General features: G+C 39.3%; 2 protein-coding genes across 6 annotated transcripts in view; both read left to right on the top strand.

Annotated features, from left to right (window-relative positions):
• Positions 1 to 18152, top strand: part of LOC307032071 (ovochymase-2) — a 32302-nt gene extending 14150 nt beyond the window's left edge. The window contains exons 6-25 of the mRNA XM_079669785.1: positions 1 to 42; positions 683 to 883; positions 2156 to 2371; positions 4358 to 4498; positions 5661 to 5906; positions 6125 to 6310; positions 8549 to 8655; positions 8911 to 9011; positions 9695 to 9972; positions 11168 to 11331; positions 11791 to 11974; positions 12069 to 12287; positions 13472 to 13606; positions 13707 to 13928; positions 14028 to 14210; positions 14455 to 14567; positions 14660 to 14754; positions 15992 to 16281; positions 17337 to 17497; positions 17924 to 18152. The exon at positions 1 to 42 is cut by the window's left edge and continues 85 nt beyond it. Coding sequence (XP_079525911.1) covers positions 1 to 42; positions 683 to 883; positions 2156 to 2371; positions 4358 to 4498; positions 5661 to 5906; positions 6125 to 6310; positions 8549 to 8655; positions 8911 to 9011; positions 9695 to 9972; positions 11168 to 11331; positions 11791 to 11974; positions 12069 to 12287; positions 13472 to 13606; positions 13707 to 13928; positions 14028 to 14210; positions 14455 to 14567; positions 14660 to 14754; positions 15992 to 16281; positions 17337 to 17497; positions 17924 to 18118 — 3479 coding nt within the window. The 3' untranslated portion in view covers positions 18119 to 18152. The remainder of the gene's footprint in view (positions 43 to 682; positions 884 to 2155; positions 2372 to 4357; positions 4499 to 5660; positions 5907 to 6124; positions 6311 to 8548; positions 8656 to 8910; positions 9012 to 9694; positions 9973 to 11167; positions 11332 to 11790; positions 11975 to 12068; positions 12288 to 13471; positions 13607 to 13706; positions 13929 to 14027; positions 14211 to 14454; positions 14568 to 14659; positions 14755 to 15991; positions 16282 to 17336; positions 17498 to 17923) is intronic.
• Positions 18153 to 19827: 1675 nt separating this feature from the next.
• The window catches only part of fam13a (family with sequence similarity 13 member A), a 65185-nt gene continuing 58034 nt past the window's right edge, over positions 19828 to 26978 (top strand). For 2 of the 5 annotated variants that reach the window (XM_079645108.1, XM_079645109.1), the window contains exons 1-3: positions 19832 to 19965; positions 23590 to 23785; positions 26534 to 26743. In XM_079645108.1, the coding sequence (XP_079501234.1) occupies positions 19939 to 19965; positions 23590 to 23785; positions 26534 to 26743 (433 nt within the window). In that variant the 5' untranslated portion in view covers positions 19832 to 19938. Of the gene's footprint in view, positions 19966 to 23589; positions 23786 to 25263; positions 25310 to 26533; positions 26744 to 26978 lie in introns of those variants that run through there. The other 3 variants (XM_079645107.1, XM_079645110.1, XM_079645111.1) reach the window with 3 other exon arrangements.

The raw sequence follows: 26978 nt of genomic DNA, 5'->3' as shown, positions 1-26978 counted from the left end.
TTCAGGTCTACGACGGTGACAAGGCCGGCTCTTCTTTACTCAGTAAGCATGACATTATACATGTATCCAGTATGCAATGAGGATTACAAAAGCTTTGCATGAATAAGAATACAGGGGTTTTAAATCAGGCCCTAAAAGTCTATGTAAATTGATAGATGTAATCCCTCCCTTTTTTCCACCAGTTATTTTTACTTTGCTTTGAAAGATCTGCCTTTTATTTGTCATGAATTGCTGTTACTGTATCAAACTTTAGCAATTTAGTTTATTTTATTTCTGTTTCAAGGATTTGCTATATGTGCCGCACTGTTGTTTGTAAGTTTGTTGTGTTATACTGTATACCACAATATCTTCACAAATCAGCACGCTATGTCAAAGCTGGGTTATTATAATGCAAAGGAATGTGATAGGATTTCAGTTTAGACTGTCGCCTTCCCTTCGTTCAACATTAGCAATGTCAACTTTGCGGGCCCATGAATAAAAGATGTGCTCAATTAAAAGTGTGAGACTTGTTAGAATGAGGTTCTGGGGTCTATTTTAAACTTAATGAATGAAAGTCTCTCTGTTGCATTAATTCATTGTCAATTATCTAACTTGAAATGTAGGGATGTGTTCTGTCATTGCACAAGCCTCTGTGATTATCATTCTCTTTTTAACTCTTTAATAAACATATAATCCATCAAAGGTAAACTCTGTGGGGGGACGATGCCGAAGCCAGTTGAGACCAGCGGCAACACAATGGTGCTCCGCTTCAAAACGGACAACAGTTTGACCTCTAAAGGGTTCAGAGCAACGTTCACCAAGTCCAGCCTCCCACCTGTTTCTACCACCACAACCAAACCCTCAATCACAACCACACAAACACCTCCACCTTCCACAACTTCTGGTAAGCATTCACTCCAAAATGTTATGTTTACTTTTTCCTCAACGCTTAAAATAAACCACCCATATGTACTCATAATTCAATGATCAACCTACCCTTTCCTGCGTGTCTATATTTGGATTTGAGTTTAAATTAGGACGGTTGAATTATACCGGTATAGATGATAATGGTCATATTACAAAATAAATGTTGATATAGTTTTAAAGGGGCCCTATTATGTTTTTGGGGGTTTTCCGATTCCGATAGTGTGTTATATCGTTGTTGTGTGCATGTCAATGGTCTGCAATGGCCAAAATCCCAAAGTTCCCTCCAGATGAAGTTGTTTACTTTCGGGACATAATGACATCACTACGTAACATTCGCTCTTATATTGGCTAGCACTACAACACATTGTATTGGATATGCAAAGGGTGGGGGTGGACATCTCTAGGCGGTTGACCAATCACGACTGATCTGGTCAGCTAACCAATCAGAGCAGACTGGGCTCTGGTTTTAGACAGAGGGTGAATGGCAGTATGAGAAAAATACAGACCTTTTTGAACATTAAAGCATGTCATGTCACCAAAGAGGCACAAAATCAAATATTTGAATGTAAAAATGTGTCTAATAGGCCCCCTTTAATTAGAAAGATATGATCAAATAATCCAGCGCCTAAATGTGTACCCTCCACATTCCTACACTCATATTTTATTGCGGTATTCCTAGTTGAAATATACAACAGCAGATATATTTAATTTTCTCATTAACAATTAACATCATCAGTATAAATGTTGCTTCACCAACCTCTCAAATCAAATGTCAAAAACAGCTCTCATTATTTTTTGTTGACTTCCGAAATACTAATCCAAGCTTTACACTGTTGCACAATGAACTATAATATCATTTCCTCTGTGCTCAGTTGATCTATGAGGGTTGTTTACGGGCCAACGAGAGCTTGTTGATACACCTTATATAACTGTCATGCCTCGACGTGCATTTTCCCCTGCAGCTCTAATCAAGCGACAGCTACCAAATAAAGACAAATGCACCTAGCTCTGTGCAAAGGAGTGGGGAGATCCCCCTGGGGTTTATTTATTCATCACTGTATTTAAGCCATTGGCAGACAGACTGCTTCTCTCCAGTGACTAATTAAGGTACTACATAATGGTCTTGTTAACGGGGTTAGTTTTGTATCAAAGCAAGCTGGTCCCCGTCAACTGTTAAACCGAGCGGGAATAATCACTCTTTAAGATGCTCGGACAGAAAACACAGCTTTTTTTTCCTGTGAATTTTCAGGAGGTGATGGTCCAGTCATTATTCAGGGGCGCAAAGGAGAGATCCATTCCCCGGGTTATCCAAATGCATATCCTGCTCATCAAAAGATCTCCTGGAAGATATCTGTGCCCAAAGGATTCCTGGTAAAACTGCAGTTCACTGACATGGCCATCACAGGAGAGATTGGACAATGCAAGGAGGACAAACTGGTCATCACAGATAATTACAGCACATTAGGTGAGCCAGGACTTCATCTTTCACTCAATTACCCAAGCTTTTTTTCTCTCTTGTTGTTCTTATCTTTTATAATGGTTTGTAAGTTGTACATCCTTATCTGTTTGCCTTTAGTTTACTGTTTTGACTCCCAAATCCAGCCCATATCATTTTAGAAAACCGGTGGTCTATCGGACAAATCTGTATCTTGTGAAGCTTGAATATCAGCCCCTGCAGATTGAAAGCTATAAACTCCACTTCTTCTACAATTATACTTCGACTGACAACAATTAAGCCTCTTCGAAAACGGAAAGTGACTTGAAATGCGACAATGAATCCACAGATAATCTAAACTACCATATGTAAATGTAGATACATCAATGAAAAAACAGCTTGCAAAATAAGTGTTTGTTCCATGCAGTTTATGTTCAAATGCACTGCTAAGAGTCTTATTTTATTATGCTATATTATATTAGCAATACATATGAGAACTCTGACTTGTGTTTGTTGCACCTTGCTGGAATAACAGCTCGAGTACAAGTTTCTGCCGCCTGCTGAAAAACTGTTGATTATGATCTTTGCTAACACCTCAGCCAAATTACCTCTCGTTATTCACTTCACTCCCTGCAGTGATACCGCTTTATCTGTTGCTGAGTAACAATCAAACAAAGATACAAAAGGGGATAAGGAGGTTTGTGTTTATATGTGAACTGAAAAGAGAAATGAATAGCAACAAGGGGTCTGTTTTGAAAACCCGATCAGTTTAAAAAATGTGATCCAAAGATCCCTGAAAGCAAGACTATGTCATTTATGAGAATGGCACAATAATCCTTGGCTAATGTTATTCAAAACGTTTATATAGCTGTAGAAATAACTGGCATCTTGCAATTGAATCAAGCTGTAAAGTGAATAAAATGTGGAAGTGCATTTTTAGTCTTCAAGTCTTCTTTGACGACGTCAAAGTTAAAGGTGGGGTAGGTAATTCACTTCAGAAACACTTTTTGTTATATTCCGTGGAATGCTCTTAACATCCCGATAGCAATGAATACATTAAATGCTTTGACAATAAATACATAAAAAAATGTGTGGAAGCCGTGGCGCTGTAAAAAGCACGACCAATCATCTGATCCGGCCCGGCTAAAGTAACTGGATGGCCTACCTGCCTGTCAGCCTTCCATCTCTGCACAAACTTATCTCGTGCCCTCATTGGTCATGTGCGCGTTTGTGTGTGTTGGAGGAGGGGCTCTGTAAGGAAGTGGCAGATTTTTTTCGGCTGAGTACTTTCAAATTCTAGCGCACTCAAGCTGGTTCCTCCATTCTTACCTACCTTACCTTTAACTTTATAAATAATGGTCCTATTAAAAGTAAATTGGCGACAAATCAAGGCATGCTTTAGGAGATTGATCCCTTGTTACTACCGGTCTAGCTATCACTGTTGTTCAGTTTGGGTGTTTCAGGTCATCGTCTTTAAACTTTAACCCTTTCACTGTGTGTTTTCAGTCCCTGAAAGTTAACTTGAAAGACTTTGGTCGGCCTAAATATATTTGGCTGTGCTTATCTTAACCCCCTCAGGTCAATTATAGTTCCCAAATACCAAAATGGCGACGGCAAAAATACCAAACTTGAGGCTTCACAACGTAGTCCACAAACCAATAGGTCACTTTATGGTGACAACGTCCACTTGTTCTTTACAGTCTATGATTTTATTTGCATTACATGTCTGTTAAAACAGTACCAGTTTGGGGTTGGGCTTCTTTTGTGTTCATGCGCTCTTGGTAAGAACATTGTGTTCTGTATCTGATGAAGTCACACTCACAGAGAGTAAAGTCGACTTTATTTGTCAGTGTCCTTGTGTTCCCCTCCATCCACCGTTCTCATCCTCACTAATATACGGGGCTTACAGTATTCACCACTCTAATCTCTTATCCGTCTTGGAACCATCACTTATATTGCTGACTCTACATCCTCCATTTACCTCCAGCTTTAACCTCCGCCCTCCCTCTCCCTCAGGCACACACTGTGGCTACCTTCTCCCCCCCTTGGTGGTCAGTGTCAGTGACACAATATCTGTCAGCTTCACGTCGGACAGTCGCCTCACAGACCGAGGGTTCTCTGCGAAATGGGAAGCTGTGTATCCTGAGGATATTGCAGGTACCAAGGACTTACACATACATAAAGACACACACATGACACACGCGTAGAGACACACATAGAGACACCTGAGGCACACAGTGCTGAGGCAGCTAAACACCTCGTTATGATCATAAACCTCACACCTCTGTCACATATTTACAAGCATTGTGTAAGCAGTGTGAAGACTGTGAAAGCACAGGTCAGAGTACAGTGTGAAGCATTAAAAGCTAGATTAAAAGCTAGATTAAAACCCCCTTGATCCTTTTCTTTATCATGATTATCAGCCAAATCATTAAAGATACCATGTTGTGCAAAGGTGCGACAAGGTCTTGAATTATAAAGACTTTGTTCATACTTCAATATTTCCCTCAGAAATCTATTAAAGATAATCTCTTTTGAAAACAACGAATGTAATCATTTCTTAAATATATTAGCCTATAGCAATTGAGTACTTGAGTAAATGTTAGCAGTTAGCCTTCTCTTCACCACCCCACCATTAATGACAAGAAATGTCTCTACCGTATGTTCGATTACTTCTCTAATGCACTTTAAAATTGCATACATATAACAGCAACCACTACATTTGAATTTGAAATTAAATGTATGTGATAGGAAATTTGTAATTCAACAGAACGTGAAACGTATGTGAGGCAGAGAGGGTTTGCAGATATTGCTAGTTTTCAACTCTTGTCCCTGGTTAGGCTTTTAAATGTACTTTGTAATTCAAATATAGAGCATGCAGAATAATAAAATCACGCTACACATTGAATGTAGGAATACAATAAAATAGACACAAGAAACACAATGCCGAAATTCAAAAGCATATTTCTTTGGTGATTTACAGTAAATGTGTTTAAAATGGGTCGAATCTGGTTTGCTTTGGGCCAAGATACAGAGGTGAACTTAAATCCGTAAAAAAGTAAATTAGCAGATGATGAACCTATAAAAATGCATAACCGCAGTGTCCAGAAGATGAACCCTAATCACTTTGACGACCCTGTGACTTAATCTAGGAACATCAATGGGTTTAATACTGTTTCTTGAACTTCTGTTTTTATATTGTCACGCTGCAATTTGTTACTCCAAACTATTTCTGTCAATGTTTCAAGGAAGATACTGTAATTCATCTACATTTATCTCATTACAACCAAGCATTAATTACTCCCTCGTCTTTTTGCAGAGATCCAGGGCTGTGGCCTTTTTTCCAGAGCGCGAACAGGAGTTATTAAGTCCCAGAACTGGCCAATGAACTACAAAGCCAACGCAGAGTGCATGTGGAGAATCGATGCACCTTTGAATAAAAGAATCACCCTGCAGTTTACCCACTTTGACCTGGAAGCCAAAGATTTCCTATCGTCCAAATGCTATGATAACATAGTAGTGTTCGACATGAATAGAATGAGTAACGCGCTCATTCAAACACATGGTACGTTTATTTGTAAAATCACAACATCATCCCAAAACCATTTATCATTTTTATCACATTGGAATCAAAGTAATGCCAAGTCAAAAATGTATTCAACCAAATTAAATCCTTAGTAACAAAACTTTTACTGTGTCAGTTAATCTTCTCTTCTCCAGTGTATTGTATTATCTCTGTGTCACTTTATTTGTAATGAAAAATATGCTTTCAATACATTTTAGGTCCATTTTGTGGGACTAAGCTGCCTGCAACTATCCTGACAAAAGGCACAACGCTGGTGATCCGTTTCCATTCAGACTTGTTTACCGAGTCTAAAGGCTTCAGGGCCTACTGGACAACAGACCCCAGTTTGCCTGCTCCCACTGAGCCACCAGTACCAGCCAACCCCTGGGATGACATCGCCATAGGTAGAGTATCTATTTCAGCCTCATAGAGCTACATTAATATTAAAAGAGCCTTTTAGACTCTTTTACCGCATTGTTTTGGTTTCTGGTTGCTCTAATCCAGTGCTTCTCAAACTTTTTTCAGTCATGTACCCTCTTTGAAACATTTTCTCAGCCAAGTACCCCCTGACCGACCCCGAAAATGTTTGATCGTAAAAGCCTATACAAATAATTCCAATATAGTGATGTTCCCTCAGTGTGTGATTTATTAACTCCTTTACAACAAACTAAGGATATTTTCATTTTATGCATCAAAAAAGAAAAAAAATGTAAACTGATTTTTCAAAGGAGTTTTTCAACTGAAGTAATATCTGTTTAACAAATCAATGAACAAAATGATATATTATGCAAAACTATACAATACACCAATTTGACATGTTTATATGAGGACCCCCTTGGTGGTTCTAGGAATATTTTATATAAAATTGGGTTTTCTATTTAACTTATTGTACTAAGATTATTTTTGTAATCATGCATGGTATTTTTTTTATTAACTTTATTTTTATTTTTTTAAATCTCACGTACCCCCTGCAGTACCCCAACGTACCCCTAGGGGTCCGCGTACCCCCATTTGAGAATCACTGCTCTAATCAACCTCTTTACCAAACACAGCTGGCAGCTTTCATCTCAAAAGCTTTGATGAACTGATGTTACTATATTTACTCCGCACCAAACCGCAGACAGATAAAGTTAGCAACTAGCGAGTGAACATACTGTTCCTTAGCATTTAGCTGCAGGTCTGCGTGGATATTTTGTCACCCACAATTCTATATTGAAACAGGATATCAGACACAAAAAAACACATTTAGTATGTCCCAAAAGATAGTACAGTATGTCAATATGCAAATAATATATCCGGATGTTCTCCTGCATCTGGTTGCACTTTGCAGTATCGAAGCCAGCATACTTTTCTGGTTATCCTGACCTATAGCCTTTGCACCGGAGATATATGAGCTAGAGGTCCAAAGTTCAAGGTCCAATGTTATGCTAACTGCGTGCAACAGTACTTACTCTGTAAAGCCAGCTGCAGCACATACTCAAATAAAAAATCAGCCATTGTTTTTCTGATCTTTAACCTTGCCCCCAAGTGGCCAAAAATCAAAGAAGGCCTTTGGTGCAGCATAATCAGCTAGTTCCAGCATAATTTCCTTTGTTATGTAAGCCCTTTTACATTACATTTCATGGACTGAGCTACTAATTAATTCATTAACAACAGCAGACTCATTATACAGAAAATAATAGTTAGTTGCATGTGTTTTATGTGCTAAATGTGAAATATTATATTTTTATATCTATCATTTAACTTAACGTTTGGATCCCCTGATCTCTCCAGTTATGTTATACTGTCTCTGGTCAGCAGAGCTGTATATTTAGTCTCAATGACCAACATTTAGTTTCAACAGCTTCTTAGAAACTGCACAGAGACCTTTTTTATATTTATCTGATTTACGCTTCCTTCCATCTCCCCCTGGCTGTGCTCAGATGAGCAGTAAAACAAGGTGTTATCAAGTGCTGAGAGCACAATGGGAAGTGTCCTGGTGCTTTACTTTTTCTTCTTGTAGGCTGTCAACCAATCCTCATTCTCCATGCAGCGTGAGCCCCAGGTGGCCCGGGCCATTTGCTGAAATAGAGTTGTATAGATGGTCTCTGCTCTGCTGCCTCTGGGTTTCATTTCCACACAGACTCTTACTAGAGATTCCCTGCGCGTTCGGCAAATAAAGACACATAGACCAAGAGAGAGAAGGGGGAAATGTGGGTGCTTTGAACAACTTGTCAACTGCTTTTACGACCAAAGGAAACTTGTTCTGATGTAATGATGTCAAAGAGCCTGAAAAAGCTGATTTCTTTTTTTCAAAAGTCCAATTCAGGAGCCATTTTGTGTTTGCAGCAGTAGCATGGTAGCCTATTATGTTTGCATGATAACACACTAAATTAATACATTTCTGCACACTAGCAGATTAGCGAAAGCCAAAAATGAGGGACAGCACTGTCAGCCTGGTGTGATTTGAAAAAGTGTTTACACAAATAGGAACAGCTGTAGAGCAGAAGTGCCAGTTATTGGAAACCACAGTACTATCTGTAAGCTGCAGATATGTTCTCTGCAGGCTTTGTTGATACACAATCAACACCACAAACAAATGAATACATGCACAGGAAACCAGACAAAGGATAGATTACAATGTTTTATTTCCTATTTCCTAGATTGGAGTAAATGTGGGATACCAGCCACCCCTCCTTCTGTTACATCTCGCATTGTGAACGGAGAGCCCGCCACGCCTCACTCCTGGCCCTGGCAAGTGTCCATGCAGGTAAAAGTCTGACGTAATAAAAGCAGAGATCTTGCATCAAGATGAATTCATTTACAGCATGTAATATCAGTGAATACAAAAGGGCATGTTCTAGTACAGCAGGTTATATTGATAATTTATAATTAGGTATGGCATTTTTCCATACCTCCTCCTTTCTTTATCTCTCATTAATAATTGACTGATTGCACTGATATGTGTTTCCAAATCTGACATTATTACATTGCGAGTGGGCAAATGTTTTTTTTTTTTTTTCAGGTCTGGCCGGCCAGTCGCCCAGAACCTACTTTCTTCCACACCTGTGGTGGTACTCTGATTCATAAGAACTGGGTCATGACAGCAGCCCACTGCTTCATAAAGTAAATGTTCACTTTAATCTATATCACATGAACAATATGTTTACAGGAATGTTAAAGCTGAAGCTCCCATTGAATTGCTTTTCTGTAAAGCTTTTCTCAAACTTCCAGGCTTTTCTAATTGCAGAGGGAGGGAGTTGCAGTTGCCTGTGCTTTTACCTCAGGCTTCAAGTGCAAAAGCAATGCTTGTTAGAGATTCCTCAATGCCGTGGCTAATGATCTACTGTAGAGATACTGGTGCAGTAAGGTGCCTTTAGGGACTATATATATAGATTCTGGCTGTGAGCAAGGATGAATGCAAGGTTACGAACATAAGTCAGTGTCCAAGAAAGTGAAATGGGGAGATATATTATGCGTTTTGCGATTTTAACTTTCCTGTATTGTGTTATAAGTGTGTGTAAATGTTCTGACATGGCTTAAATGCCCAAATCTTTCTCGCACAATCTCCCCCCGGCCTGAAATGCCTCCATTGGATTCCTTTGTTTACTTCCGTAACATAGTGACATCACCAGTTCCATACAAATACATTTAATTTCAAATCATATGATACTGTTAATTTTGTATGCAATTATTTAAGTTTCCTGTGAAGCATGTTTTGGTCCATAGACATGTATCTCAAGCTGCCCAGTGTTTTATTATAATCTGTCAGGTATTGGTATTGATTAATCTTCTGATTTCCTCCCCAGCTATGCGGACGAGCTGCAGCGCTGGAGCATGTGCCTTGGCAAACACAACCTGACCTTCACAGAGCCGAGTCAGCGCTGCTTTAATGTGACTGGTATCTATCGCCACGAGGGCTTCAAGTATCCCACAGTGCCCACGGTGGAGTTTGACATTGCCCTGGTCAGGTTGGATGGAGATGTGACCCCCAGTAATGAGATCTCCTTCGCCTGCCTTCCCTCCGTGGAGGAAGTCCTGCCTGCAACCAAGAAGTGCTACGCCACCGGCTGGGGAGATGAGACCGGTGCTGTTCCTGCTTCCTGTTCTTGATTTATTTACTTAATTTATACAATAATACACAACCTGAGGGGCATTATTGAATGTACCTAAGGACATTTACATAATTAATGTCTGTACTTTTACTGCCCTATATTTTGGAAGACAATAATATTAATAATTCACCACATATATATGACAACAAAACCTAGAGGTCACTTTATCGATTATCGATACAATATATAACAAACTAATAGGTTATGATAGTTTATTATGGATGGAGATAAAACTATTAATCCTGTGGTGAAATTCAGCAGATCAAAATAGCTATATTTGATGTAACCCCCATGCTGTTCCTTATGCCTTGAATGCTTGGCATAGAAAATGTACCAGCAGTATATACATACCACCTTTGCCAGTGATAATACAATAGTGTAATATTTTTTGGTAATGCTATATAATGATTACTATTGTTTGTTTCACTTAAAGTATGTTATGACACTTTTGAACTTTTAAGAAAATAATTAAGATTTTAAATGCAGGACTTTTAGTTTTGAGGAATGATTGTTGCTATGTATGTTTTGCTACTTTTGTACTGTTCAGGAGCCAACCCTGTGGACCTATCATGCTATATTTGAATAATATAGTGTAGGACCATACCTATATAAGGCATATTTATACTTTTTATTTTTCAAAATACCAAACAGATCATGCATTTTAGCCATTCCTCATTTCGCTCAATTTAACACTGTCTTTTCATGGGCTGATTCTGTGAGAACAGCACCATCTACAGGCCTGGCATATGCACTACAGCGTCTCCAGCACTTTCGAACGGCAATGTCCGTGGCTGTCTCCTCCTGATTGGTGGAGTTTGCCCAATAGCCGTAGCACCACTACTGTGACGTCACAGAAGTGTTCAAATCTGGATCAGTTTGTATCAGATCCGTTGCAGCCCCTTTTTAAGAGATTTGGGTATGGAGGAAAATAGAGAGGGTTGTGTTTTCTGACACTTGGTGAGTTCCCTGGAACACCGGGGACACATATTCATGTATAAAAGACGTACAAAAGTGCATTTTGCATGATAGGTCACCTTTAAGTTAAAACATAATAGTTGCATAGTTTGCATGCCCTCTGCTGGACCTAATGTGCAAATACCTCTCTTGTGTCCTTAGTGTTTCATGTTTTCTTTTGTAACAATCTAAATGGTTTTGTGTGATATTCAGGTGATTCAATGAATGCTAAAGTTGCTGAGGCTCTTAACCAGGTGGCCCTGCCTGTTGTGCCGTATGATACCTGCAAGAGGATGGATTACTGGTGGTTCCAGGTCAAGACCTCCATGATCTGCTGCGGGTACACCCTGCCTGATGAGCTCCAGTCTGTCTGTCAGGTAACATAAATCCTACAAGAGATCAGCACTCATATCTGATATAATAATACTTTTTATACAGCACCTTTCAAAACTACTGTAACAAATTGCTTTACAAACATGGACAAAGTTAGGATAGAAGGAGAGCACTCAATTACAAAAGCACTGTCAACCAGTAAAAATAACATATAAAGAAACTCAAAGTAAAGTTTATTTATATAGCACATTTTAAAAACAAGGCAAGTTCTTTACAACATAAAATCATAAAGACAAGAAAAAATAAATAAAATATAAAAAGACAATTAGATACATTTATAAAGAGAATACAAATAAATAAACCAAATAAAATAGGACAGGTTTAAAACACAAGAATAACAGGATTTACATAATTCTGATCCTCAATGAGATGACAGTTCTTGCACACATGATATTTAACAAAAAGCTTAAGGTGTTTAGGATGCTGATTTGTGACTTTGACAGGGAGATTCTGGAGGTCCTCTGGTGTGTCAGGACCACGCCAGTGCTCCCTGGGAAGTTCATGGTATCACCAGCTTTGGCCCTATTGGATGTATAATGAATAAGAAGCCCTCCGTGTTCACCCGCTCCTCTGCATACATCCCCTGGATCCAAAATGTCATCCGTAGAGACTTATACAATCAGCAAAGTAAGGATCCAGCTGACCAACTTTCATCACAAACTTAACATGGTACAAAGGCACATTTTATTACTGAGTTTCACCTTCTGTCCTCCCCATGTAGCGTCTGGCTGTGGAGGACCAAAAGACCTGATTGGCACCGACGGCACCGTGTCCTCGATGGGTTTCCCTGGCAACTACGACAACAAAGCCCGCTGCGAGTGGACCATCCAGGTGCCCGAAGGCCAAGTGGTCCACCTGCATTTCAGCAACTTCTCCCTGGAGGAGACTCAGTTGTGCCTGAATGACAAAGTCAGCATCAGAGACGGAGTAGGAAGTCTGGGTAAGTAAATATGTCTTCTCCACAGGTGATGGGACTGAGTCATTCATTGGATTCCTTTGCTTTAAGTTACACAGCAGCCAATGGGTTTTAAAGCTATTTATTTCACGTTTTTATTTGAAATGAATGTAGTATTATAGTTACATTACATGTCACTTGTTAGAAGCTTTTATCCAAAGCAACTTACATACATTCAGCCGGGGCATGCAAACATTCAAAAGGAGCAATTTGGGGGGAAGTGTCTTGCCTAGGGACACAACGAAATGCTGACTACAGTGGGAATCAAACTTGCTATCATCTGATTCAAGGATCAGCGCACTAACCCACTCAGCCACACCCTCCCTCCAGTTGTACTGATAAATGTATTTATATTTTACAGATCAGTACTTTGATCTGTTTTATAACTGTTAGTGTGATACTCTAATGTACTACACACAAAGTGATGTTTTGGGGGTTTGTTGATTGTTATGCACGTACATGCCCAAGGACTGCACATGGAAATGAACTATTAGCTCAAATATGGCATATATAATCTCTACTCTTTTTGAGATGAATGTATGCACACCCTTTTAGTCAATAAAAGACATCTCAACACCAAATCTAGTGGCGTTGGTGGCCTCCTTATGGGACCCTGAATGTCTCTACGAAATGTTACGACAATTCATCAGATAAAGATACTTTAGTCTGGATCAAGGTGGTGGATCTATGGACCATGCAATGCTGCCAAAATTGCAAAAACTTGTAGCAACAAGATGTCTTTGTCATTTGAGTAAATCTACATGTATGACATTTTGTTTGAAGGAAAAGCGTAAAGAACCATTGGCCGGTCTTGAACCTGTGAATTAAGGCTGCCTTTCGTCTTTCAATCCTCCCAATATCTAATATACTGAAGAAAGAAAACGAAAAATGGCTTAAAGGGTTGAAATAAATGAATAAATGAATGTTCTTTTTTTCTAACGTTTGCCTTCACCTCTCTGGAATAGGTGTGTGTTTCCCTTCATATTTGAGTAAAGTGCTGTATAAATGTAAAAGTGCATGTATATCTTAAAAAGGGACATATGATTGGACAAAGAAGCAATAGGTTAGCAAGAAAGATGGAGAATATGTTTAAAATATACTTAAGCTTTTAGGACAGAGGCTCCTTAGAAAAGTCATTCAAACACTTCTTCATGTTCATTTCTCCTCAGGCACACACTGCAGTCATGTTCCCCCGACAGACCTGGTGAGTGATGGAAACAAGCTTCACATCAGCTTCTCCTCCAACGACAAGGTGGTGGACACCGGCTTCACGGCCACCTGGAGGGGAGTTTCCCCCACGGCGGGTAAGACGGGAAGGAAGTGCAGCTGACAAGACGCTGAGGGAATAACCTCCAGACACAACTAATGCATCCCATCTCTTCTACTTTAATCTCTCCCACACAGCTCCTTGTGGAGGGAGCTTCAACACGGCTCAGGGTGAAATCACCTCTCCTAACTGGCCTAATGACTACCAAGCCCAGTCTGTGTGCACGTGGCGTATCACCATTCCTGCAGCAAAAAGTATCAATATTGGCTTCACGCACTTTGAGCTTCAAGCTGCAAACATCTTAGGAAACTGTGTGGACTACGTGGAGGTCTTCAACGGAGAAACCATGGCCTCATTAGGTTGGTTACTGCGCTTCAAACTCTCTTTTGTCAATTTAATATCAGTATCAATGCCTGCTTAATGGGGAAAAAGCTCTCAATGTCTTGTACATTCTGCAGGTCGATTCTGTGGCTTTGCCCCTCCATCGACCCTCACCATACCGGGAGGATCAGTCGTCATTCGTTTCCTTAGTAACGGAGCGAATCATCAGAAAGGTTTTCGTGGTTACTGGACCAATGATGTCGGTGTTATCCCGACTTTACCTCCTACACCTCCTAACCCATGGGACAACATCACTATCAGTGAGTGTGGACTCCCAGCAGCCCTGTCTCTGATGGGTGTTGTGATGTCATGTGGCGGATCAGAGTTTAAAAAATGCAACTTAGTGAATAATAAAATAAACATATTGAATACTGGATCATCTCATTTCTGATTTTAAAGTTTTAACCGGGTCTGATGCTGACTTCAACTAAATACATGTTGAATAAATCATAAAAGATGATATCTTGTTTATAGATAATGTAATCATATATGCTCTCCTCCCAGCCTGGCCAGTAGAATGTGGAAAGCCAGCAGTGAAACCCAAATCAGCCGCCATGAGGGTGGTAAATGGGGTGGAGGCGACCCCCCACTCCTGGCCCTGGCAAGTCTCCATGCAGGTAATGTTGACATCTCCTGTTTCTCTTTGTGCCTGACTAACAGTCATTGAGAAGAGCTTTTCATTTGAAAGAAGTGTATTTCTCTTCCCCAGGCTTCACCAATGGCCCTCATACCTTACATGCACGGCTGCGGAGGTTCTTTGATTCATGAAGATTGGATCCTGACTGCTGCTCACTGTTTCATGTTGTAAGATGAAACTACAGAATCACCTACAGTACATTTTAATAATGCAACCATAATCATTGCTAAGATGCTCAACATAGATTTATATATTTTTCAGCTAATTGTTAAGCTTTCTGTCCGACAACAATGCTTCAATCTTACTTTTGGGCTTGGAAAAAAATTATTCTGTCCTCATTTAGCGATGGGAATTACGGCGCTTTGAAGGGAGCCGGGTCTTATGGCTCCGTTCCTTTCCGAGAGCTGTTCAAAAGAGCCGTTTTTTTTTTAAGGGGGCGGGGTTAATAGGTTTATCTGCGAAATAATCACCAGGATAATGATTGACTGTATTGCCAGAAATCTACTTTTACTCACAGAAAATGTATAACTTGCTACATCTCAGCCAGCCAAACTACAACTCAAGCAGCATGCGTTATGCCATCCTCTACGGCACTCAGGAAAGCAAGTTCCTTTAAAGGCGAGTGGATTTATGGCAGGCGGTGAACCAACGATAAAAAGAACGGCTCTCACCAAGTAGGACTCGGTTCCCTTCGTTCGTACCAAAGAGCCGTTCAAAAGAATCGGGTCGTTCGCGAACTAATTTAGTGCTTGAGCTTTGAAAACCTACTCGGCACCAACTGTTAAACAGATAAAGCTTGGGACTAGCTGGCGGACAAAGAATTGAAAGAAAAAGAGTCAGATATTTCCTACAGAAGTTGGGAAAGAACAGATCTGGAAGAGAGTCCAAATAAAATATATTTGCTCCTTTACTCCTGGATGTGTTAATGAGCATCTGTTGGATCACAACTTCACACAAACACCACTAATGCCATGTCAGTGTGTTCACAACAGCTGTAAAAAAACCTTTTCTAATGTTATCTTACCCACCAGCCATTGTGTAAAGTAACTAGGAACCTATACTCAGGCAGGTATCTAAGTGCACATTTGAGGTACTTGTGCATTACTTAAGCACCTTTATTTACTATATACTTTTTTACTACATACATTACTTCAAACTTGAACTTAACTCGACATAAGCAACTTAACATGTATCTCAATTTTGCTTGATAAAGTTAGTATAGTTATAACATTTTCAATGCAGAACTTTGACTTGAAAGTGAATATTTGTACAGTCTTGTATAAGTGTGTTTACTTAATTAAAGGTCTAAATACGTCTTCCACCTCTGCCTACCAGCTTGCAATAGCAAAGTGAATAATAAACCAAGTTCTAAATTTCACTTTGAATTTTCCACCTGCTTCCCAGCCCACTGGCCAACCCCTCGTACTGGCGCATGTGTTTGGGGAAGCACCACATGAACTCCTCCATGGACGTCCCCTCAGCAGAGGAATGCTTTAAAGTGGACGGTATCATCCGCCACGAGGGATTCGTGTACGAGCAGGATCGCACCGACATCTCCAACGACATCGCCCTGGTGCATTTGGCCACGGCTGTGAACATGACGAAGGAGATCAGCCCAGTCTGTCTGCCCAAACCCGGGGCTGTGATGCCCGCTGGGACGCCCTGCTCTGTCACCGGCTGGGGCGACGAGAAAGGTACAAAGTGATGATTTAGCTGACTTTTTTTATCCAAAACAATGACTGCAATCAACCATGAGCATACACAATCAGAACAGCAAGAATAATGAAAGTACATAAGCTTCAAACCTTTTAAAGTTTGTATTTGAATGGCCAATGTGCTTTGTTGTAGAAACCCAACCCACTGTCTATAATTGAGGCGTGATATAAGCACAACAATAAGCTACATTTCGGCATCTGCCAGCAGTGATGGTCTTATTTACTACTATCTACTGAGACATTGGTTTGAATACTGAAGAAATAGATAATTAGGTGTTTTTGTAAATGTGATCATCTTTGTTCATACCCTCTACAACAGGGGTGTCAAACTCAATTTCATCGCGGGCCACATTCGCATAAAGGTTGCACTCAAAGGGCCGGTTTTAAATATATAAATATATAATATATATATCAAATAATGTATTATATTACATTATTACCTCTGAATTGGATTAATATCGGATAGGAAAATAACTTAGCAATTAACTATGTCTGAAAAAGCAGAAGTCCAGGGCAAATAATTGCACGTCTCTTCAGTGTGCCCATGTCACAAAACGAGATGCATTGTGGGACATGTAGTTTATGGGCAACCTGCTTCTGTAAAGTGGCATGTAACCGTATAATGAACGTATTATATTCTTTGCAAGCTCTTGCTGGGCCACATAAAATGAAGTCACGGGCCGGATTTGGCCCCCGGGCCTTGAGTTTGAGACCCCTGCTCTACAACAACATATTGTCCATGTTGAAATTGTATTACGTTGTATATTCTGTATACAACATCTGCTGCACATCTGTCCGTCCATGTTAGAGGGATCCCTCCTCAGATGCTGTCCCTGAGTTTTTCTTCCTTTTTTCCAACCGATTATTGAAGGATTTCTTATAGGGAGTCTTTCCTTAGTCTAAGGACAGAGCTTGTTGTATGTTGTACAGTTTCTAAAGCCACCTGAGACAGATGTATATTTATGATATTGGGAAATGTAAAAAGATTCGATTGATTAATTAACAAACGTTGACTGTTCACTTCACTTTCTCAGGTAACATGTTCCCCAAAGTGTCCGACAAGCTGAATCAGGCAGCCCTTCCTATTGTGGACTTCCAGACCTGCAGTAAACCTGCTTACTGGTGGGACTCCCTCAGACCCTCCATGATCTGCGCTGGCTACGAATCCCCAGATGAGCTCAAGTCAGCCTGCCAGGTGAGAGGATACACGTTATATAAATGTCCTGGCCTGGTCCTGGTTGGGTCGTCTGTTGTGTAACGCCCTTTAAACTGTTTTGTTTTTGGTCAGTCAGCCTTGATCGTAAATGTCTGCCTGGTATTCAGCCGTAATTGGACATTATTTGTTTGCGATAATGAGCGAATGTGCACGTAGGGACATGAGAAAAAAACACGTCAGCACAGATCTGACGGCTTTTTCATTTCAAAAGAGCTTTATAAAACACAACACTGACATTTGCCTTCCTGAAGAAAACTCTGTCATAGTTTTGATAAAAGTTTAACCTTTACCATTTCCAGGGCACAGAGATGATTTATAGAAGTTGTCAAAATCAAATGTTCAGCAATGCATCTTCTCAGCAGTGCAGTTAATCTTTAGTGACTTACCTGTCCTGCTCTCCCATAGGGCGACTCTGGAGGTCCTTTCGCCTGCTCAGGCTCTGGAACGACACCCTGGGAGGTGCATGGCATCGTCAGCTTCGGACCTCAGGGCTGCATCAAGGACAAAAAGCCCTCAGTGTTCACCCGCGTGTCCGCCTTCAGCGACTGGATCGACACCAACATCAAGAAGTTTATACATGAGAGTGGCAAAACCTACTAAAGCTCACATCTTGAAATAAAGATTTTGACAGTGATTGTTGCTCATATCTGTTTTAAAGTCATTGTTGTCTTTATTGAGGGTTATCTAGGGCTGCTCGATTATGGCAAAAATCATAATCTCGATTATTTGGGTCAATAATTGTAATCGCGATTATTAAATGCGATTATTCATTGACTTTGAAAACATCAATTTATTGGAGAAAAAAGCGTGAACAGTATGTTTTTAACAGTTGATTACCCTGAACTTTAAGTATAATTCAACTGAAAAACCCAAAAAAAAAGTAATACTAAAAAAATAATAATCGTTTTATTTCGATTACGTTGTTTTCGTAATCGTTGCAAGCCATAATCGTAATCGCGATTAAAATACGATTAATTGAGCTGCCCTAGGGTTAACCATTAGGTGTTGCTTTCTGCTAAAGTATGATGACTCATACAGTTAATCAACAAGGCATCTTCTCTGGCAGTAAGAAAAGGTTTTAAAACTTTATCTCAATGGTAGATCTATTATGTTAATTGTATAATATGATACTGGTTTAAATGTTCTCAAAAATAATTTTATAATAATTACAATAATGATAGTTAACAACAATGCAACAGTAAATTATTGTTGAGTAATTTTTGATGTGCAAATTATAAGTAATATCTACGAAACAAATACATCGGTACCACTTTACAATAAGACTACCCTTATAAGGGATTCATAAAGGGTTTATAATTAGGTTATGAATTAGGTCGTAAACACTTTATTAATCTTTAAGAAACATTTATAAACCAGTTCTAACGTAGTTTTCATACATCAACACAGGCTCACTATTTGGCAAGATGACTAAGCCTTATATTGGCACTAGCTTACTTCGTCTTCTTCATCAGCCAGCATCCTTGGAATCTGTTGTTCACTGAGTTGATTCCCCCCCCCCCCATCCATCTTGATGTTTCTTGACATCTCTTTACGACCATTTATTTATGAGTTACTAACATTTATAACTGCCAAAAGGGAGCCTTATTGTAAAGTATAAAACACATTCCCATTTATTAATGAGTTACTACCATTTCTAATAAGGCTTAGCAGTACAGATAAATGTGGGCTCACTATTTGGCAAGCAACCGGTCACAGTTTCCCTGTTTATCTCATGTCTTATAAAAGCTTATTAATGATTTATATAGTGTTCACAACCTAATTAATAAATGAATTACAAACTATTCGTAAACCCTTTATAAGGGTACTCTTATTGTAAAGTGGTATCAATACATCTATGGTAATCATTGCATAATGTTGTGTTCTTAAGACTATTTAAAACAATACAAACATATTTTTATGTTAACTATTCTTAATATTTGATGCTGCTACAGTTTGACATCAGCTTCACTTTATTCCTCCCTGAGGCCGTCCCCTCAGTTCTTACAAGCTCCCTCCTCTTTTTTCCCTCACGTTCAGGCAGAGGAATCCTGCAGGCACAGATTTTAAGTTTTGGGTTTTAACCCCCTATCACATGACCACGCCACTCGGCCAATAGGAGAGCTCGGCTCAGATTTCAGTCTAGGAGGAGAGAGGGAGAGAAAGAGTCTAATCTGTGCTCATGGGCTGGACAGAATACAGCCTGCCGGTTTTGACAGTACTTTTCTACTCTCTTTCCTGCTGTGGATTATCTGTGTTGTGTTTTTGGAGTATTCAGATGGCATGTTTTACGGTTAAAGAGATTCCCACCGCTGGGAAAAGTCCAAGAGTGTGTCCTGGAACAGAGTGAAGGGAGGAGGAGGGAAGAAAGCAGCAGTTTCTCCCCTCATCTTTGCCTCCGCAGGCGTTTCTTCTGTGGAAGAATGGGGGCAGGAGCTCTGACCATCTGTGTGAGTAACTACAGAGCCTGAGTGGGCTCAAAGACTTCCCTTTCAACCTGTGATTAAGGGCTAGAGAATGCATAACGGGACTGTGTGGTTCAGTTTCAGTCTGCACTTTCTTCTGTGATGGTGGTTAATGTTTTGTTAGACACAAGGGGCTTTTTTAAAAAGGACAGGCAGGGACACATCTCTTCTCCTTAAACCAAAACAAAGGTGTTCCCTCCCTAAATTAAACTTTGTTCACTTAATAATTTACTACTGTGATCAAGAGGAATACCTTCACCTTCCGTCTTAACAGAGAATGCAGTGTCCTTGCCAGACAGCACTGTTTATATAGGACATACTTGCACAACACTATAGCAGTGCATAAAACATAGGGATAAATACATGTACAAGTTTTTTCCAGTTCCTCAGTTAGGTCATTTTTCACAACGTTTCTTAATGGAAAACGTTTTATTTTTTAGAACTTAACTTTCAAAACACTACTCTACTTTACACTTTTTAAAACGGCAAGTCTCTGGCAATAGTTTCTTTGAGTCAAGCAGCTGTTTCCTCTGGTGCCTATGCTGCTTTTGCCACCAGTTGCTCCCATGGCCACCCACATAGGGAAAGAGAGTCAGAGACAAGGGGGAGGGAGAGGGTGGAGGGTGGAGGGTCCGGGAAGGAGGGCACATGCTTGGGCTTGCTAACCTCTTCATGAGCGAGTTAAAGACGCAGGAAGAAGCCTTGCCTGTCAGAAGTTTGTTTGCGTTAAACCTCTTGAAAATGAATTGTTTACTCACGTAAACTGTTACTCACTCTGACACTTCTGAACAGGAGAAAGCAGACTTAAGAGTCAATAGCTTCCAGAGTCTCTTTATAGTCCCTTAACAATAGGTCTCTTTCTTTCTGTCGGAAGGTGAAGAGTGAAAATATTTTAAGGATGGGGGAGGGGGGAAGAGGATGAGGATTATTAGGCTAATTACTACATAGTGTCCTGGTAAACAAAAGGGGCAAACGGGGTACCGACAGGAAGTGATGTTAACTGCTTCTGTTCACACAGTCTCTATAGCTGTTTGTATGCTAAGAGACAGCTTCAAAAACCTTGAAATTGACTGTAAACATGTTTAATCATTGATATTAACTAAAGTGCTTAAAGGAGGGGGAGTGACAGCTCAGAGTGAGAATCATGATGCTTTTATACGCTCAGTTTATATTTACCTTTCCACTGAAGTATGGGGACAAAAGCACAAGTATGTGTTTGTAAAGGACCCTTAACAACCAAGGTTTTAAATGTGGTCAAACACTTCAGCTCAGCTTTTGTGTAGAGGAGGAGACACAGATACTGTTTGCATATAAGTCCGGTCATATCTCAATATATATTTAGATATTTTTTTGTTTTATGTTATTCTCATGTACCCATGTAAGCTGTTTCATATTTCTTCCTTGTGAATTATCTTCTCTTCCTTTGGAAATTGCCTTTGGAAGTTCTTGGATATCGTCAGGGCCGTTGATAACTTAATCATATAACCATTACCTTCGATATGATATTGGAGATTTACCTGAATTTACCTTTTTATTTTGAAAAGTTATCATCAGGTGCACTGTAAACACATTACTTGGTGTTGTTGTTTGTGTGTGTTTTTGTATGTGTGTGTAGGCCTGACAGATTTAGGGGACATATGTTCAGTGAGGTCTATCACAGTTAGACCTAGCTCAGACCGGCTTAACTCTGCGTGAGAAGTAGAACTATACAATTTGTCAGCCCTGAAATCTAAGGACTTCATTACCTACAATGGAAACACATACAGTATACTATACAACTTTATTAACTTGTATTCTATAGTTGTGTTTTGATTTTTTGAAATGCACTTACCTTTAACAAAGACTTCAAAGTCATTTGAGCTGTTATCGTGTTTAAAAAGTGGACACACAGGCAGCCCGAGTAGTCCTTTCTGCTGCAACCCGGGTCTGCTTCCTTTGAAGCATTTCATCCCCTCTCTCTCTCGGTCCTTACTTTCAGCTATTCTATCAAAAGAAGGAAAGCAAACCCGCATGAAATCTTAAAATGTTATATAAATCTTTCTTGTACCATACAGTTAAAAAATATTCCAATAGTTATAGATTTGTTGTGTATAAATACAATCATGGCTTTCTTATTTATACCTATGCGAACCTCTCATATATACATCCTGCTCAAATCTTCTCACATCTAAAAAGCTAGTTTATGAAAATGTCAGTGCAGCTTAGCATACATAAGTGCTATATGTCAGGCAGTCATTGAAGGAGTAAGAGATAACATCCAAGTGTACTTAATCGCCCATTCACATTCATCAGGGAGGTGCAGATGACATAATAATAGAATAAAGTGGATGACTGAGCTCCATTAACACATTGTCTGCACAAGCTTGTCAGATGTATTAACGATGCCCGAGCATCTGTCATGGTAAAGATCTTCTCCTCAGCCATCTCTGCACCATCTGTGAGGTGGGTTTTAATCAGCTGATTGGAGTTTGGCACATGCTCGGACCCCTTCTGTCTAAACAATCGGCCTCATGGGAAATGAACTCAGTGCTTCTTCTTTTTCATCGCCCAACACAGTCAATCTCATTGTGACAAAATCATAGCCCGGGCCTCTCATCTCACTGTGGGTCACTTCACACGTTTGAAGCAGTGAACTCTGGAACAATGTCACATGATGTAGTCGTACAGTAGCTATGGATACAACAGTAAAACTCTGTTGCTCGGAAGTCTTTTCCTGCTCGCACAGTGCCCGTAACCTGCGTGTGGTCTGTGTGTCCTAACTATTTTTCCCTAGCAATAATTAAACAAAGAGAGAGATGCATCATAATGGAGTTAAATGAGCAAAACAAATAATTAACCTGCTCTTTTTAATGTTGGCTCATTTAGTGGAGATTGTTTGAGCACTCAGTGTTTACACAGGATGTGCATTAGAGAAAGAGATAGCATATGGCACTGTTTGCCTTGATTGATAAGACATATTTAACAGCTGGTGCATTAACACACTAAATAAATACAAACTGGTTTCTACACCAGAAAAATGGGCTTATATTGGCAATTATAGAAAAGCAGTGGGGGAAGTACATTTACTCAACCACTGTACCCATGTACAATTTGTATATACCGTTACTTTACTTACAGTACATTTTAACTTCTTCACTAATTTCTAGAGGTACATTTTTTTTTATTACTCCACTTCATTTAACATGACAGCTTAACAACTCTCCCAGCTCTCACTATATAATATATCCATTCAAATTAATGTTTCTACCTCAGCTGAACATATACGTCTACATTTGCGTACATATGTCTATTCATCCGTGTGTGTCACTCTGACAATGCCTTTCACCCAAGGTGTTGCGTAGTAACCTGACATTTGTCGTAGCAACACATCCACGGCCAGCCCTCCCCTCTCCTCCCAGCGCTCAGCACACTCTGTCCTCTAAGTGGAGGACAGCATGACACTGCATGTATGGACTCCACAGAGACACCGGCAGCATCATGACACATCTTTTAGTCTGAGCCTCCCCCTGCAGGACAGATGTCTCTAACCTGATGCCGGCCGCAGCGCTGCACTCTGTGCCAGTACTAGTGTCGGTGGCTGACTGCTGCTCTCTGCTCTTCTCCCTGCAGCACAACAAGACAGCAGCGCTGGTTAAAGAAGACATGAAGAAGATGGTCAACATACCCATCCTGAGACCCAGGACAGTGACAGCCATGCACACCAGGCTGTTTGGAGTGTCCCTGCTGGAGCTGCAGGAAAAGGGCCTGGTGGAGGACGGTGTGCCTTTGGTGATGCGGAGGATGGTGAAGCATCTCAGCACACATGGTGAGGAAAAATTTTAAAAAAGCGAAAAAATAATTGTAATGTTTGATGACCCTCTTTAAAAAAGGAATCATTCTTATTCTAACATTTAGTTTCACATACAGAATTGTACAGATATAAATAGTATAAATAAAGAAATCATACGTTTGGGAAGTTGGGACATCATGTGTTCCTCCAAACAAGGCAATATATTGTTAAACTAGGATTTTAAAACCTTGATCAGATCTAACAAGCATGATAAGAATACAGCAGAGATATTAGCATTTGGCTTTTTATATTATGTGTGATATTGTAGTAGATGCAGTTAAGCAATAACCAAAGATACACACACAAAGAACAATGCAATACTAAATAAAAATACATAGTAAAGGGCACGAAAAGTAAAACATATTTTAATAAGAAAAAACACAATATTTTTAAATCCACACCAAAGAAAAAATACAATACTACAAAAAAAAACACAACGCAATATAATAAATATATTGAAAAATACCAAGTATACATCATTTTTGCTTTAAAAATAACTTAGAAGAACTTTATTTTGATCTACTTTATCATATTTCTTAGTTATTCAGTGTGACCACTAGACGTCAATTATAAGAAAGTGAAGCTCCCACTAAATGGCTGCTGAAAAGGTCAGGCCTCTTTTTTGACGTCCTCAGTACTCATTCGGTTATAAAGGTTATACTCTTCATTCATGGAATAAAAACTATAACAAGGGTTATTTCTGGATGACGTTAAAATAATAACGAAGCACTTACCATGAGAAAATATCTCCTGTCCATCAGAGTTTGGGTTGGGTTGTGAGAAGTACACCCCTGATGTTGCTGTATACGCCACAATAGCATGGAAGTGAATATAATTCAGTTTGCCTTGCTCAGAGCATTGAAAAAGTAGTAAACAAGATATAATTAAAATGTAAAGACATTCAAAGTAACTCAAAGTATCTCTTTTCAGAAACGGTGTCCATGTAACCATTCATCATCCACGGTCAGCTTTTTTAACAGGAAACTATTTTTTGTAGAAAGTAGTTCCAAATCACTTCTTGAAATAATTAAATCAGGCGTTAATGTTTAAAATATTGACATTGTATCTTAACATGAACTAAAACGGATACTTTACAAGGTGAATAACTAAAACAATTATAAAACATGCACTCGTTTATCGATGAAGCAGTTTTGTTTCTAGAGACTTTTTCTCGAAAGTAGTTCCGAATGCGGATTGATTAGCCGTTTTTTTTTAAAACAACGTTGTTTTTAACGAACAGGAGAAGGGGTTATCTTCTAATATGAGCAAATGAAACCAAATATTAAGTAAAGTAAAGCGAGTTTTTCTGGAAAATGAATTAAAAGAGGTAAGTGCTGAAAAATACTGTTCTAGTAACATCTAGCGTTAGTTATGGAGTCCTACAACAACACTGACAACCGCGTGTCCAGTGAAGTAATTAGCTAACTAGCAAGGATAAATAACCCAACAGACTGAAGTCTATGTTACAAATGTCAACATTACTATCACAATATCCTCGAGGTAAGGGTAAGGCTACCCAAATATAGCTAATATTATCTTGCCATTTCGCAATTTTTGAGAATCTTGACATATTCTCTCAGTTAGCCTTCTGTTCCTTCTGCTAATTGTGTTAAGCTACTGTAGTGATAGCTAAAAACAAGTGCCGTTGTTGTGTTGTTGTGTTGTTGCGTTGACAACTAACGTCTCCTAATTTCGACACTACATTCCACAGTTAGTCTTTAACCATCCTGTCGTCAGAGGTGGAAGAAGTACTCAGATCTTGTACTTGAGTAAAAGTAAAGTACCAGAGTGTAGGAATACTATGTTGCAGCAAAAAGTCCTGCAATGAAAAGGTTATTTACAGGCAAAGTAAAAGTACAAAAGTATTAGCATCAAATATACTTAAAAGTACCAAAAGTAAAAGTACGTATTATTATGGAAATTGGTCCATTTCAGTATAATATATATTGTATATATTTGAATTACAATTATTGATGCATTAATATGTGTATCAAAGCTTGTAAAGGTGCACCTCATTTTAATTACTTTGTATGCAGCAGGGTAGCTATATACAGTCTATGCTTGTGACATGTACTCCAGGTGTAACTAAAGTCTTATTTAATTGCTTATTATATTTCACATTATTATTCCAAATCTGTAAAGTAACTTAAGGTACTAAATACATGTTGTGGATTAAAATGGCACTATATGCGTCTGATTTGTAGTGGGGTAGAAGTATAAAGTAACAACAAATTGAAATACTCAGTCCCTCAAGATTGTACTTAAGTATAGTACTTGAGTTAATGTACTCAGTAACTTAACACCACTGACTTTACCTGATATCGATAAATCTGCTATGTCAAGATAATAACATTTTGAGAATATACTTTGAAAAAGTCATAGTGTACAAGTAGAAACTGACCTGAGGATGGAGCTAGAGGACACATTATTGCTTAAAAAGATCAGGAGGGCCAAAACATTTCTAATTTCAAAGGACCACAGTCTTTAAACCAGTAGCAGGACAAAAACGAACCCCTTAATGACTGATATCAAAATAATAAAAAATCCTAAATGACATTTATTTTGAAACTCGATGGATAACATGAAATAAGCCATATCTTTAAAGTGACAAGCTTCTTTAATTCAGCCCCTAATTAATCGTCCTGTTAAGTAAATACATAGGATGGTTCTTGAATGTCATAATATTAATTAACTGCTATTTCATTTTCTTTGATTTTTCTCCAGCCTTGAATCAAGAGGGTCTGTTCAGAGTGAATGGGAATGTGCGTGCTGTGGAGACCCTGAAACAGCGGCTGGAGAGTGGAGAAGATGTGGACCTTCTCTCTGAAGCCGACTCGTGTACGGTGGCCAGCTTGCTCAAACGATTCCTCCGGGACCTGCCTCAGGGTCTGGTCGACTCAACAGTCCAACAGGCGCTGATACAAAACCACCAAGGTAACAGAAAGTAGTTTCTGTGGTTCCCATTTGTTTCTTATGTGCGTCTCTTTACTGCACTGTTAGTGTACAGTTTTTATTATTATGCTGCTGTGTTTATTGTATTTTTGAAACTCTCGCACAACAACTTCCTTCAGGATAACTAAAATCTTATCTTATCTTTGTCTGCTAGAATTATCATACTACCTCAAGTAGATCACTTCTTACATTGTTACACCATTTCTACCTCCCAAAT

Source organism: Notothenia rossii (assembly GCF_949606895.1).
Source record: "Notothenia rossii genome assembly, chromosome: 1".
NCBI classification, from domain to species: Eukaryota; Metazoa; Chordata; class Actinopteri; order Perciformes; family Nototheniidae; genus Notothenia; species Notothenia rossii.
Note: the sequence above shows the minus strand (reverse complement) of the source record. Positions and strands in the feature narration are given on the sequence as shown.